Raw genomic sequence first — 16,606 nt, 5'->3', positions numbered from 1 at the left:
AGTGTCCTTGTCCCACTAGAGTACTGATCTTGTGGGGATTGGGGTCCAGATTTTATAATTTGGTGCCCAGGTTTTGGAAAGCTGGGTAAACTTCCAGACCTTCCTTTTAAGTCCCCAGAGACCCTTTCCTTTCCTCCCCTGCTCCAGACACTACACAGGGGGTATGCAGCCCATTGTGTGAAGAGAGACACAGCCCTAATCAGAGGTAAGTGTCAACTCCTCCTTCCCACCTAGCCCAGGAAGACCCATCAACCTAGTAATAGGCCATCAATATGCTAATGCCATACCCACGCTCTCGTTGTATGTGCCTGTCTAGTGGGAATGCCCAAAGCCCACCTGCCATCTACCCAAGACGTGTATTCGGGGAGAGGCAGAGGCAAAGGATGGTTAAACTAAGATAATGACAACTTTCTAAAAGTGGCATTTTCAGAATTACAATTTAAAATCTGACTTCACCATAAGTTGTGATTTTAAATTGTGAGTCAAGGGACACCAAACCCTATATTTCTATTTCGTCCCATTGGGAAGTTATACTTAAAAGATGTTTTAAGGCAACCCCAATGCTATTCATTGGGAGAGGAAGGCCTTGCAACAGTGAGAAATGAATTTAGTGGTTGTTTAGTATCTGGGCATGTTAAAATAAAAAGCACAATCTTCACTTTTTATGTACACGGCAAACTGCCCTTGGGGGTAACTAAGGCCTACCTTAGGGGTGACTTACATGTAATAAAAAGGAAGGTTTGGGCTTGGCAAGTGGATGAACTTGCCAGGATGAAATGGCAGTTTAAAAACTGCACACAAGCTCAGCAGTGGCAGGCCTGAATCATGTTTGGAAGACTACTGTGGTGGGTGGCACAATCAGTGCTGCAGGCCCACTATTACCATTTAATCCACAGGCCCTGGACACAAATGGTGCATTTAACTAGGGACGTAAAGGTAAATTAATTTTGCCAATTGTAGAGATACCAATGTTAACATGTTTCAAAGGACAAAAAGCCTGTACTGTAGCACTGGTCAGCAGTGGTAAAGTGCCCAGATCTCTAAAGGCCAGCAAAAAATAGGTCAAAAACACAGGAGGTCAGAGGGCAAAAATGTAGGCGAGACCACACCAATGATGCCAGGTCTAACAGTTTGGGGCAGTTCTTCCCCTCTCACTAGATTTTGCGCAGCCTGCCTCACCAGAGAGACAAAACGGAGGCAGGTCAATGTGTGAGCTTCACCTGGTAGTGACATGGTAGGCATCCTTTGAAGCTCATGCATGGCCTGGGCTCAGGCCAGTCTTCCAAGAAAGGAGACCCCCCCCTCCCTTTTTAAATTTAAATGTGACTGAGTCCTTGAGACATATTTCCAGCTTGTCCCACACTGCATTTAGCACTTATTAAATGTAATAGTGTAAACTAGTGTTAACCAATGGGAGAGCTAGCCTTTTTACAGTGAAAAACACCATTGGAGGCTTTTCACTGCCAAGACATGTAAAACATTAGGGAGATATTTACAAGCCCCGTGGCCCAGGGCAGCTCAGCAAGTGACCTTGATGTGCTGACCTGCACCACATGGAAAGGGCAGAAATGCACCACATCTAAAGATACAATGTATTTCTGTCCTTTTCCCCTCCGCTGCTGCACAAATTGCTGCCTAGCGCCATTGCAGGCACCTATGCACCATGGTGCAAGGGTGTCTGCTTTGTCAGCAAGATTATTTTTATGCAGGAAGGGACACAAGTCCAGTGCCCTTGTTCCATGGGAAAAATTGAGTTATGTTTCTGTACAGTCAAAAGGGTGTCTCAGTGGCATACAAGGTTGACAAATCAGGAGAGGTTTACTTCCTTGCAGTGGGTTTGGTCTTGGCATCCGCTCCAGCTGGATGTCTGGGTGGAAGTCCATGTTAGTGGGGGCTTTTTCAAGGTACAGAGGGAGGGGTGTCTGGGGCATGTCCTTCCCCAGGCAGGACCTCCATTCCGCAGATGTGGATGGGGCAGATGTTCTGTTGCTAGTGGAAGGGGCCTGATGTTGTGAGGAGAAGGTAATCATGGTGGTATTGATGTCCCTCAGCACCCCTGCAATGGTAGTCATGGGGGCATTTTGTGCCTGTCACTGCTGCATGACTTCCTGGTGGTGTTCCCTCTGCAGCCTTTGATTTCCCCCAACATGATGATTATTTGGCCCATCCTGTCCTGGGAACTTTGGTATGCTCCCAAGGTTTGGGAGATGGTTTCCTGGGGAGTGGAGTCCATTTGAGGCACCATCCTCTCACCCACAGCATCCCTCCCATATACCCTACCCCTACATGCCTGTGAATCTGGCATGGTGTGCCCACTGCCAGTGGTTGCAGGTCCATCATTGTTAGGGGTGTCAAGGTTCGACTCAGGTCCCTGTACTGTGGGGCACACTATTGCTTGAACAGTCCTTGGGACACAGGTTTGGGAGTGAATGGTTGCCTGTGATGTGGATGCACCAGGGTTGGGAGGGGTTGATGTGGTCAGGGTGAGGCTGGGAGTTGTTGACTGACCAGGCGGGCCAGGTTGTTTTTCAGTGTCCAGACATCCAGGCATGTTGTCCTGACTGGGGAATTCATCCTGAGGGGTACTGGCAGTCTCAGGTATCCTCTCCATGGTGGCAATGTCAGGGTTACCTATGGAGGGAGTGAAACACAGAGTTCAGATTAGATTGTGTTTTGGGTTCAATCTTTGCGAGATGCGAACAGTGGCTTTATATGATACCTTGCAATGACAATGACAGATGCTGCCCAGCATACCTTAGTTGTACATATGACTCAGTTACTAATTTTCCTTACTCCATGTTGTGTGCTGTCATACTAACTGGACACAGGTTTTAGTGCTGTTGGGATCTGATATTGTCAGATGATTGATATGACTGTTCATCTCTGTAACCTAGTGAATGGTCAGGTTTGCTAGATGTCTCACATTGTAGCTGCACTAAGCACCATGATGCCTTAGTGAGAACACACAGTATGTGAATAGGCAGTGGACATGGTCTTGTAACAAGCTGTTGTGCATGTGCCTGGAGTCTGCCATCTTAAATTCCAATCCAGTTGTGCCTTTTTCTGGTTTGGGGTCTTTGGTCACTGGGCTTATACAATGTTTTGCTTGGGTCGGTGTTGTGTGTGTGCCATTGCATTACTGTCATTACCATGTACTGGTCTTCAGTGGTACAATCTAGTTGGTGTGGCTAGTACATTGGTCATACATGCATGAAAAAGGATGTGATGTGCATAATCCAGGTTTTCACTGTGATGGATTAGTGCATTCTGGGAGTCGTAGTGATCTGATCAGCCTGAGGAAAACGTGCCATTTCCAAGGTCTGTGAGGGCAGTTGGGCTATGTGGGATGGTGGCGTCCAAGAGTGGGGCATTAGGTGATTAGGTGAGAGGTGTAGTGGCACATTTAGTTACATGGTGATGATTTGGGTGGTGTGGCAGCATGCATTACTGGTAAGTTGTGTGATATGACTGTTGTGGGTACTTACCAGACTCCAGTCCCCCAGGTATACCAGTCAGGCCCTCAGGTGCAGTATGTCCAAGACCTTCTCCTCCCATGATGTGAACTGTGGGGGAGGAGGTGGGAGGCCCACCGCTACTTTTCTGCACAGCTATCTGGTGCCTGGATGCCATGGAACGCACCTTCCCATGTAGGTCATTCCACCTCTTCCTGATGTCCTCCCTTGTGTGTGGATGACTGCCTACAGAATTGACCTTGTATACTATCCTTTGGTACAACTCCATTATCCTGGCAATTGATGTTTGTTGGACCTGTGCTCCAAACAGTTGTGGCCCTACCCTGACAATTTCATCCACCATGACCCTCAACTCATCATCGGTGAAACGTGGGTGTTTCTGTGGGGACATGGTTGTGGTTGTGTGGGGGTGCTGTGTGTGTAAGGCAGTACTGTTGAGTAATTGGTGAGATGTGGGTGCTGCGTTGTGAGTGTGAGATGGTTGTAGCGGGTTGTGTGTGGTAGTGATGTGTGTGTTGTGACAGTTGTGCTGATGTGCGCTGTGTGCTGAGTGAGATGTGTATGTGTACCTATAGTGTAGGAGTGTTATTTCTAAAATTGTGGCCTTCTCTGAGTATCTGAATGGTGTTTCAATTGCAAAGGACTGGGGTTGTGTAGGGGTGTGTTATATAGTGCAGTGAGCAGGTGTGTCTGGTGTGTGTATGTGTGTCAGGTGTGGGTAGTCAAACTATCCACTGTGGTGTGGTGTTCTGACTGATGTGGGTTTTGACCGCAGTGGGTTGGACCTCCAATAGATATCCACCATGGAAGAACCGATGTGGTGATTTATAACTCGTATTCTGGTTGGTGGTATATTGTCGGCTGGCGGTGTTGGTGGTGGGACCATCGCTTTTCCGTCCTCCAGTGTCCTGCCAGTTTCTGATTTTTGGCAGTTTTCACTGTGTGTGTCGTAATACGGCGGTCAGATCAACACCAACATGGTGGTCTTTGGTGGCCGCCACCGTGGCGATTTTCCCAACAGACTGCAAGAGTCAAAATGAGGCTCATTGTGTTTTTGTAGATTTGTTCATGAGACCTATGAATCCTGAGTAGTGTAAACTTTGATCAGAGTAGCATTCAATTGTCTGAGTGTTCAGGTTGTGGATGGGTGTTTACAAGTGGGCACGATTCAGAGCTTGTGAAGTTAATACTGAGGTGAATGTAAATTCCTCACAGTGCCTAGTGGGTCATAAATGTGTGAAGACTACATACACATCCAATCCTCATTCTCTCTACGGAGCACAGAGAGCGACGGTCGCAGTTAAGTTGTGGGAAAATCTGTAATGAAAGTACACAGCTGTTGAAATAGGAACAGTGCCAAACTAAATGAAACTGCTGTGCTTATAGATGAGTGGGTGGGTTTCATGTGTGGGGTGGGAATGGTGAAGTGGAGGAGATGAAAGGCAGTATGTGTAGAAGAAGAGATTGAAAACTGTGTTGAAGAGGAAATATTTGAAGCAAGAGCTATGCAAATGGAGAATTTCAAAAGGATGTATGGAGAAAAAGGGCCCAAGTGTCTATCAGAGTCAGGGACAGCAGAAGAAGGTGGTATGAAGGGGACAATTGGAGTTATTGAGTCACTCTGAAGGCCAACACCTATCCCACAGATCGTAGTGTTGTTTAATTCACAGTCTCATATATTCAGAATTGAAACATTTTCAATTCTAATTATTCATAACAAAATTATCTTTGTTATTTATTTATTTATTTGGTACAATTAACAAGCAATTGCAAAGCCAATAGCTCTGTCTTGTTTTAGGTATATGTATTGGTTGGTGTACATATGTCTGCATGCAGTAACAGAAACTTATAAAGAGGCACCTGAAAATTGCCCAAGCGGCACAGTGCGTGAAGCACAGTAATCTAGGTCACATATAAAAAGATATGCCTTTAAGCCACATATCCTTGAAAAAGTTCCAAGTTGCTCTTCTTTGACCATATCCCTTATAGGAAATCTCCCACTTATTTCATCCCACTTAAAGTACTGGGCTGATTCATGTCTGAGGTGGCAGGGTGTGTGCAAAACAACAGAGACAGGAATATGGCTTGAGTATTTATCATTGGCTGAAGTTAATTCACCCGTTCTACTCATCACTTTTTCCTTTTTCTCAGGTGTAAGTCGTATTAAAGAATGCTCCAATAGTATACACCAAGTTATGGCTCATTTGGTGGGATGTGTAGATCAGGAGGGATTGCATGCATGATTGTTCCATGCTCTGTTGAGGTGTCTGACTCTAGTGGCAACATGGACAGTTTGCAAAGTTCTGCTAATCATTGGATAATGATCAATCAAAAGAAGGTTCATCTTTTTCTATTGCAGACATTAGAACTCATTGGAGCTCTTTTCAGAACAGAACGTTTGAAAATGTTTCACTGAGATCGCAGGATATGAACATCTCAGTTTTCACTTTGTTGCCGTCTTCTGTGCAGATCAGCTCTTGTAAAGTCATTGCTGAAAGTACGGGGACACATGACATCTATAGAGTTTCTTTTATCATGGGTATTTCACCGTTGTAGGCTCTACTCCATCACCTTCTGAAACTGTGGAATTTAACATCAGAACGATAAGATATGTTGCTGCAACTACCAGTCACTCTCCAATAATAGTTACTCTGGTAGCTTTACACATCCAGTCTGCAAAGGAGAATGCCCCTGGCTCCTCAACCACCTCTTATATGGACAACAGATGGGAGCACATTGGGAATGGGAGCAACACTGTGTGTTGGAGAAGTTCAGGATCAGTGGTCCAAAATGGACTACGCCTTTCCTCAAGTTGAAGTGAACTAGAAGCCATTTGGAGGGGATCCACGTTTTTTATGCAATTTTGTGCTCCAGGGATGTGATGGCCCAGACAGATAACACTGTGGCCAAGGCTTATATTGACAGAGGGGCGCAAAATCATTGACACCGGTCCTGGTGGCAGGATAACATTTTCAATAGGCAGAAACACATCTTGTTAAACTGACCGTGATGTACGTCAAAGGGAAACTAAACTTGAGGGCTGATCACCTTAGCAGGGAATTTCCATCTTCACAGAACTTGTGCATTACTAAACAGAATTACGAAACAGACACTCCAACAGAACTGCTGGAGGTTTGGAATTCCATGCATAGAAATTTGTGACAATAAGGAAGAATCGAGTAGTTCCCTGATTCTCTTCAAGTTTCAGAGGTAGGATGGTCTAGGGCAAGAATGCTGCACTGGTCAGGGCTTTTCAACCTTTTGTTTTACTACCAAAGGGACTACTCAAGATTCAATAAGAAAGGTTTAATGTGCTTCTGTTAGTACAGCTTTGGCCTGGAATAGTATGGTTCCCATTTTTAATGGACTTGACTGTGGGCCTTCTTTTAATATTATCTCTGTTTCTGTATTCATTGCAGATTCCTCTGATCTCTCAACGGTGTCCTCCTAGCAGTTTGGCAATTGAAAGATTAGGTCGGCAGAGATTACCTTTATTATTAGAGGTTGAGAGACTGTCTAATCTAGTCACCTGAAGATCACGTGATTTGCATTAGTCTTTTTTCCAATCTTGGTGATCCTCTCATGCATTAAAACCTTTATTCTTCCCATCCACCCAAAGGTGCTTGATTTTCTGTTGGAAGGTTTTCATTTGGGCTTGTGCAAAGGCATGTACAAAGGTGCACTTGTATATACTTGTGTATGCAGGATTTAAAACATTAACGCCTGATGTATTGTCTTTGACAATGCTTGTTTTTAAGTGCTTAGCGCCATTTTTAGTGAACCTGTGTTTTTCAATCGAACTCTAATTTTTTTAACTGAACTTAGTCATAGATGGATTATTTTCTAGGGAGGTTCATCAGACCAATCGTTGGTTATAAGTAACAGGAAGCTGGAATAGATCTGATACTTTTGCAAAAACGATGGTACTGTGATTATGTTTCTTTTATTTGTGCACGTTCATCCATTTTCAGTGGAGATCATAAAGAGGTTTTTTTAACCACAGATTAAGGATTTTAGAATTTAGGAAATATTGTACGGAAAATGGACTTACACAATACTTCAAATATTACAATTGTAGAAGATACAGCACTTTTTAAAAAGATTTTTAATAGAATGCACCACAATATTTGCCTCTGATACTCATCTCTGTTTTATGTTGCCCCTGCCATCACTTTAATAACAGTTCACTTATTTTGCATGATTACTTTGTGATTGTTCTCCAACATGTCATCTCTGGCACTCTTTTCTGCCAATCGGCACTTGGGTTTAATTCTTTTTGCCCTAATCAATTCGTTTTGTTTCAACAGATCCCTGGTTTCCAAAGACAATATGGGATCTTGACAAATGCAACCATTTGATTACCAAATTTGAGCCTGAATTGGACAACAAACACCCTGTAAGTATGAGCCGGCAAATGTGTTTTGATTGTATACTAATAACAAAAGCTGGCCAAATAATTAGACTCGAAATAGTCCTCTGATCATTTATGCTGTAACTTACTAATCCCTCTTTTTGCCCACAAAATGTGACCTTTAAAATGGCAAATGTATTCACAATTAACACAAACTAAGGGCCTGATTTAATCTGGGCAGTATAGATACTCCGCTTTAAGGTCGAAGGAGTAGATATACTGCCAAGACTGTGGTCTGCTGGTCAAATTGATGTGTGGGCAGACATTAGGTTTAATCACACAAAGACTACTCCATCTCTGTCATGATGACACCCCTATGGAGTAAGGGCTGTTGGAGGCAGAACTCTAATTACGCCCAACTAATGGGTGGAATTAGAGGTCAGATTTCACTGTTTATCACTGCAAGGGGCAATAAAAACTGCTGAGTGCTGCCGTCCCCATGGGAGAGATCACCCGTGGCAAATGAAGCATTTTCTTTTTAATTTTTGCAAAAAGAAAATTCTACTTCTGATTTTCTTTTTGGGAAAAAAACACACAAAAACAGTTTGATGCAGGGCTCTGTCATGGTGATGGAATCGTGCACCAAATTGTAAACAACATTGACAGGAACCACCATGACGGCAGTCTCTGCCAATGCTTTAGTAGTGACTGCCAACTTGGCGGTCATTTCTAAATTTGGTGAGTGGCACTTCCGTCATGGCGACAGAGTAATTTAGTCCATTTCACTGACAGAGAAACTGTTATCCCACCAAAATATAAATAAAGCCTTAAATCCATAAAACAAGCAATAGACTTCAAAATATTCTTGACAAATGAATTTTTGATAGAAAAACAGGTAGTCACACTATTTGATTTTGCCAAAAAAAACTACTTGTAGTGCACCAATATGATATTAGTGGAAAGCTGCACTAATAAGCTTTGTGACAAATCAAAATATCTTTCAGATGTTTAATCCACAAAACAAATGCACACAGCCAATAGAAAAAAAGAATAATAATGTCAATTTGGGAATAGTTAAGCAATTTGTGTAGGGTTCCTTAAGCTTATGGTGGCAACTCCTTGATTTACACTACAGAAGTGATCATTTTTTCATTTGCAAATTCTTGTGAAAACACTTCTTAGCTGATGTTGAGTCTAATAGCATTTCAGACCATAGTACAGTCTCAATATCATAATCCATTAAAACATAAAGGCCCTCACCAGGGCTATAGTGGCATTCATACCACCAACAGGCTGGCAGTACTGGACTCCACATTTTTACCATGGCGGTACCGCCGCTGTAACACCACCGGGACTGGCGGTATACCGCCATGGGGGTCCTGGCGGTCGTAATCCACTAGGGCAGTGCTGCAAGCAGCGCTGCCCCGAGGATTTTGACTCCCCTTACAGCCAGCCTGTCCATGGCGGTAGACACTGCCATGGAAAGGCTGGCGGTAAGGGGACTCGGGTGTCCCTGGGGGCCCCTGCACTGCCCATGAACTTGGCATGGGCAGTGCAGGGGCCTTCAGGCATAGCCCCATCGCGCATTTCACTGCCTGAATTTCGGTCAGTGAAATGCGCAACAGGTGCTACTGCACCCGCTGCACATCAGCATTGCCGCCGGCTCTATAACGAGCTGGCAGCAATGTTTATGTGACTTTTCCGCTGGGCCAGCGGAAAAGTCGAAATAGGGAGCCAGCCATACCACCAGCAATGGCGGTATTCTGGCGCCCGCAGCCTCGGCGGTCTTCACAGTTGTAATGAAGGCCAAAATAATTTAGAAAAACAAGATGGCATTTGAACTAATTCCTCCTGTCAATAGCAAACTTCATGTCACATTTGAGACATTTACTTCTGAATTCATCCATATTACCGTTCAGTGATGTTTCCTACATTATTTGAGCTGCTCATAAGAGTTTTAAGAGGAGGCATAATTTACCTTTTTGCTACTATGAAGACTGTAAGCAATTGGGTTATTACTTGTGCAGGATGTAAGAACTGCACAAGTAATAGGTCCTCATTTTTTCCTAACTGGGAACCAAGCACCATATTGTAGCACTTGAATTTCTCAGAGAAGCGAAACAGTGGAGTCCAAGGCCTACTCAGAGGAGGTGGTGTGGGCAAGTAATCACCATTCTTTGGCATGCAATTACAAGATGCAATAAATGAAAAAAGGAGACATACATTTATCAAAGACACAACTAAATGCATTAATTTACAATTATATACATCAGGCAGATTAAAATTACCTTTGTGACTCTCTGAAATCACATTTGACCCCCAAAATCACAGTACCCTCCCATCTTCACCCAAAAAAAATACCACAATATAGGGGGTATCACTTTAAATAAAACAGGACTATTGGCTTTGTCAAGGGTCATGTACATATACGGTAAGGTAAGCCTGTTGGTTTTGTCAAAGGGTCACCACATTAAAATTCTAATAATCCACATGTTAAACCCACTATCGTTTCACTGTTATCCATAACCATGTGTAAATGCAATAAATAATTGTCAATAAAACATCTCGTCATTGATCAAAAAATCACTGTTGGTATTATAATATCAATAACGCTTTTAAAATGAACAAAACATGTGTCTATGTCTTTTTATACACCTTAAGGGCATGTAAAATGCAACCATACAATCAAACCCTAGAGAAAACCGCACTCTCAGCTCAGGTTCAAAAGCTCCGTTTATAGGAGTACTTTAAAAACACAAAGGATGACATTTTCTTTGACCATGCAGTCATAGGGGTGGATATTTTTAAATACTCCTTAGGGGTCGAAACTGCTGCACTCTTTGAGTCCTATACACATTTTCTTTTTAACGTTGGTGGTGCCCCTGCGTCCTGGGGCCACAACAAGTAGCAGCGGAGAAGTGGTGAGTAGTATTTTAGCAGTGGCTCTCACGCTGTGCTCTGAAGAGCTGCATAGCTTTTCTTTTTTTTCTTCTCTTTTGTTTGGTGGTGCCTTGTCCCACCCCAGCACCCTGCCATCTCTATTTTGTGAGTCAGCGCAGGAAGGCCATTTCCGTGCTCCCCAGGTGGCTCCAGCCTGAACAATTGATGTGACTACTAGTGCGGGAACCGCCAACTAGCTTCTCCTTGTTTGATCCATGCGGGCAGGGATCCCTACGCAGTGACAGCCCCGCTCCACCCGGACACAGGCACGGACAGCAGGGATGAGCCCACCACCGCCGGTCCAGGCGCTACAGTGCTTCCCCTTCCTTCCTCTGCACCAAGGACCCAGAGATGGGGGGTCCCAGTACCCCTTTCATCATACTAGGGAGGGCTCAATGGGTTGGTGTCGAGAGACCCTGAGTTGGGGTCCTGACCCCCTTTTTGTGAATAACCTACCTAGGGGTGGGATCTCCGGATCCCAGTGAGCTTTGGGAGGGGGCCCTATGCCTTCTCCCAAGCTCATTAAAACTGAATGTGCTTATGCTGGGCCCTTGCCCACCCTGGGAGTATTGCATGGAAATTCAGTGGAGCGCCATGCACTAAGATTTTTTTGGGTGATGTCAAAGGTCAAGAATCTTTAGATGTTGAAATCTCAGTGCCTGATCAGACAATTTTATAGATCTTTGGCTCATTTGTGTCTTGGTGGCAAGCTGTAGCCACCAGGAACAGTTTCAACAGACCTCCTTGTTACATTCTGCAAGGAACTGGTTTTACTGTCTCCCTGCACCAGCCTTTTTCCTTTCCTGTCTCTAGTGCTCCCATCCTAGGGCACAGAACTCCAGATCTCCCCCCAACTCATCCTTAGTGGGTGTAAGGGAACTGGAGAGACACACTAGTTCTCCTGGCATCAACCATAGGTAGAATCCTTAGTCCACTGGGGCATCAGGGGCTTGTTCTTGCAGTTACCCATTGCTGTTGCTGCCATCCAGTGTCAGTGTCCAAATCCAACAAAACCACTTCCTTGTGGAATAGTTTTTAAATAAGGATGGAATGTTCTAGAAGCCAGGCACCCACGGCTAATCGTAGGGTGCCACATCACCTCTCCACCCCTCTCCCAACTGTCCTGGACAGCATGCTGGGAGAATCCAAGAGGGCATCATCAATAAGTCACTACTCACATCTCGTCTAGGGGCTCTGCCCTTCGCTGACATCACTGCCAGGGACTTTACCACCAAAACTTCAAATGGAAGCCCCCTCGTGTGTTGGCTCCAGAGGTCTGGCTTCCTTTTTGTGTTCAGTGGGCCTGGGATGTCATAGCCCTGGTACAGTGTGACAGATAATTAACAGATGCAGATGTTCTTCCCCACCCCTTTATCCTCAGGAGCTGAGGGAGGCCTTTGTCCCTTCTGCTGGGGAGTAGGGCAATTAACTTGGCCGAGTAGGGAGGTAAAAGGCATGGACTCTGATCGTGAGCTTAGCCATAGAAATATGAAAATTCTGGCTGATGCATAAGGTGTATATGAATGATCTTGTGACCTGCATAGCCAAACCTGGGTGCAAATGTTTCTCCCCAGTTTCATACCTCGCAGGACTTTGAAAACCTAAGGAAGTAAAACTGCACTGTAAGGCAGATTTCCCCCTGTATGTATAATACATTGTCACTGCTGACTCAATAGCAAACCATGCTGACTTTCCAATGAGTTTTTACTAATATTTTAATTTTATAAGGCCTATCCCAGGTAAACACCGAACCTCGCAGAGTCCCTTCTGCAACAGGCGAACACTGGCGGTAAACACTTGCAGTGCATTTATTGTGGGATTACTGTGGGTGAGACATAAGTGTGAGACTCAACCACAGTAAAAAGTTCCAAATTGGATGATCAAAAAACGCAAAAAATCTAGGTGAACTAAATGAGCAGAACCCAATTGCAACAAAGACAATCTAGGAAAAAGACACTAGAATGTAATAAATATACATTGAAAATATATTGGCAACCACCTTTCAAAACATCTGGATCTCAGGTTCAAATTCAAAAATAGATGATTTGTGCATAATAGGCATATTCTCCTCTCCATCAATGGCAAATGTTGATGAGAAACAGCAATGCTGGCAAGCAACTGGCCAATTATATTAAAGCAAGAAAATAAACGCTGTAGGAACTGGAGATGATTCTGGAAAATTAAAGATCTGAAATAGACATTGCACGTTCAGAGACCAACATCATTCTCTAATCCCCTATAAAGAAATCCCATGGATATAATTGTTTCGATTCTTCTCTTGGCACTCACTGCAGAGAAAACATTTAGCATAATTGGATGGGTTTTTCTACACAAGACTCTAAAGTGAGGGCAACCACGCTTCCATTTCTTTAGTCCAATTGTTGTAGCCTCCTCAAAAAGTTGATGTCTTTAGAAAATGGAAGCCTCTATCTCTTCTCTTCTTCACATTTGCTTTAGAAAGCACTCTCTACAAACACATAGTTAAAAGCTAAGGAATCTATGTTCAAAACTCTGAATATAAAGTAACAGCTATTGACAATGTCCTCTTATTACGGCAAATTATTTTGCATCCATATCCGAATCATGATATCTGATAAATATATATAACTGCAGGAAATTGTGGCTGGCTCCTTGTGCAGGAATCTGGGTGTGAGTAATTTTGAAGTAGCCCTTAGGATTATGAAAGCAGATGGTAATGAAGTATACATGTGTGCTGTGGCCAAATATTTGCATAAGACCTGGAGGGTGAGGTGTATGTTTTGCAGAGAGTAATGGGGCTCATGAGGAACTATGAAGAACTGCTTTGGGTAACTATGGTGTTTTAACATATATGAATTACGTATTTTAGAATTAAGCCCATAAGCAGATTTAAATTATCTTGTAACCTAATAGACCATTTTTAGAGGTCTATGATGCCAGGCATTTGTATATCAATTTATCGGACAAAAGGCTACCTGTTGTTAGGGTGTCTGACCTTGATAAGTAAACTTACAAGGGGATGCAAATACGTCTATGAACCTTTTGACTACGCTTAAGCTGTTCCCACCATATATCCCATACATGCAGATCAATAATCAATAACAATCAATAACATTAATACTCAATATGAGTCAATAATTATCACACACCATGAACTTGCAGTCATGAATAACCACACCTTTTTGTAAAATTTTGAATATTTATTTCCTCATATTAACAATGGTAAGATAATGTAGGTTAATCTCAAAATCAATTGATAAACATGTAGAAACAACACTGGCTGTCGAAAGCGGCGAAAGAAACGCAATCTAATCAAGGCTTGAGCTACTACACATTCCAAAGTTACAGTACAAATTAATAACAGGAATAACTGCGCAAACAATATTACATACAGTTAGATTCAGCAAAGAAAAGACATCAGTTGTTGTTACATGTAGCGAACTTCCCTAACTAACACCAGATTAGAATTAGCATGTTTGTGCTTCATGCAAAACAATTTAGTCAACACAAATTTGGAAAAGCATCTAACTTTGCCCCTATCAAAATAGCGGTTGGTACCTAGAAACAAAAGCAAATAGACATAGCAAACAACATCACAGTAAATATACCTATCTCAGTTTGGATCAGCAAGCTGTGACAGTTTTCGTCCTTAGGACATCAGTTCAGTCTGCTAGGCATCAGGATTCAGCATCACAGTTCAGAAAGGGCAATGTCTTTAAGCAGTAAAGTTAAGCACGACTCTTCTCAAGACAGTCAAGAAATAATGGCCTTACGGCAAGATAGAAAATGGGCAAATGGGGTAAATGCGGTGGCAAATGGCAAAATGCAAAATGCTGTCATCTTCTCAGTGCAGTCCTGCTAAGTTAGATGTGCTAAAACTACTTCCCAAGTCCCTATTGGTCAAGGGATCGCATGTTCACGCTTTGTCCAATAAAACTAAAACCCTTAATCTACATTTCTACTAGTACATAGTTCACATGTCGATAATTGGCTCCTCTTGTCCCGCTCTCGTCATTCGGCTCGTCAGGTAACAATATTGCTGCAGCTTATACTCCAGTCAGTCTCCATTGCATTAGCTAAAACGGCATCTTCTATCAAGCAGTTCTCATGAGAAAGACTTTTTGCTACAATTACATGGACAGTACAATGGAAAATCACAATTTAATTCTCTAAGCAGACATTTTATTAAACGCTTAAGAAATGCAGCTTGATATGAGGCCGTGCAATTAGGCCAAGACCTCCGCTAAGTTAAGGCATACAATTAATAAAGCTAATACACAATACATACCCCTTAACATGACCTACTACTACATTAATCAAACAAAAGCTCAACATTTCATATTAGTAAGCCATTAAAAAGTACACTTTGTGAATAATGATGGCCACTCACGTGGTCACACTTTCAAATGTGTGCATTATTTGTCTCTAAGTTAATACATTTTGTACGCAAATTCGACACTCAGGATCCATGAATAATCATTAATAATTTCAATGAAAACGTCTGCGTTAACAATGTCCATATTATGTTACTAATAGACTTCTTTTAGAATTTGTGAAGTTTAATATGTAGTTCACAGATTCTGTTTTATCTTAACAGCATGTTTTGGCTTATATGTAATTGTTTTTATATATCTTTTTATTAATACCTGGCCCAGAACGTACATTTTCTAAAATATTTGCATCTGAATTGCAGTTTCTTTGCACAATTGTCTCTTGTGTGGTATTGTTTAAATGTAGGGAATTTTACATATGTGTTTTTATGTGAACTTTTATGGCCAGAGTATGCCTAACAAACAATAAAGAAGAACTGCTGATTAAGCTACAACTTCAATAATGTTAGTTGACCATCTTCAAGGCACCATAGCAAATATACATGACATATATTCCTTTTCATTTGTATCTAGTGCTGTTATGCAGCATGTCTCATGCTCCCGTGGGTATCAGTTAACTTTATATGTAATATCATGAGGTGTGCAATTCTCCTTTACAATTAGATCTAGCAAGAAAAGGTGTTTGGGTGTCAGAAAGCACTAACTCTGTGCTTGGATCCAGCAAGAGCAATGCACACTTCCACACCTCACCACATCCACCTTCAATACCATACAATAAGAATATGCAGGTGAATAGTGAAAACAGAGAAAGGGGAATGGAAAAAGAAAGAAAATGGAAATCACCACTTTGACTTGTTACTCGGATAGTAACTAGTGCCTGAAGGTAAAGGTGGATGTTTAAAGACTAATAAAATAGCTTTTATCAACTAACATTCAAGAAGAACGCCTAGCCCTAACTGTAGCTACATATAATTTTGACATATATTCAACTTTATCTTCTTTAAGTCAAGCTGATATTTTTGAAACTCAACAATAACAAGAGTTAGTATTTCCTAAATGATAAATAACCCGTAACCTTTATTGATATGGTAACTACAGTTTACTTCAAAATTGTACATGCTTTTAAAACAATTGGGTTAAATTTTCTAGTTGATATGGCTGTGAAGCTGAAAGGAAATTCACATTTACCAGTTTGCATGTGATTTGTATATATAGAAAAATATAGGCCTTCTCTCAATTAAACCCCCTCACTTTAGGGCTGCAACAATGCCTCTCCAATCCTACTCATGAGGAAGGACATCCTTGGTCCTATCTTTACTGATTGCCCATACTTATGGCATAACCCCAATTCTTCCACTTGGTCAGATTATTATGCAACCTTTTTCTATTTTAGTGTTTCAACCATGGTCCAATCTCAATAGCAACAAATTGACCAACACTCTAGCCCACTCTAAACCCCCAAACACTGACATTTTACTCAACAAGATGAAATTGTTCCTATGAAGGCTTCACTCTCGAACAGCAAGATTCCC

The 16,606-nt window shown here is 42.4% G+C and overlaps 1 protein-coding gene across 1 annotated transcript in view; it reads left to right on the top strand.

Annotated features, from left to right (window-relative positions):
* The window catches only part of LOC138287174 (tyrosine 3-monooxygenase-like), a 263,248-nt gene that overhangs the window by 22,775 nt on the left and 223,867 nt on the right, over window positions 1-16,606 (top strand). Inside the window, exon 3 of the mRNA XM_069227534.1 lies at window positions 7,781-7,869. Coding sequence (XP_069083635.1) covers window positions 7,781-7,869 — 89 coding nt within the window. The remainder of the gene's footprint in view (window positions 1-7,780; window positions 7,870-16,606) is intronic.

The sequence above is a fragment of the Pleurodeles waltl genome, chromosome 4_1 (assembly GCF_031143425.1).
Source record: "Pleurodeles waltl isolate 20211129_DDA chromosome 4_1, aPleWal1.hap1.20221129, whole genome shotgun sequence".
Taxonomy (NCBI): Eukaryota; Metazoa; Chordata; class Amphibia; order Caudata; family Salamandridae; genus Pleurodeles; species Pleurodeles waltl.
This window is presented reverse-complemented; position numbering and strand designations above follow the sequence as displayed.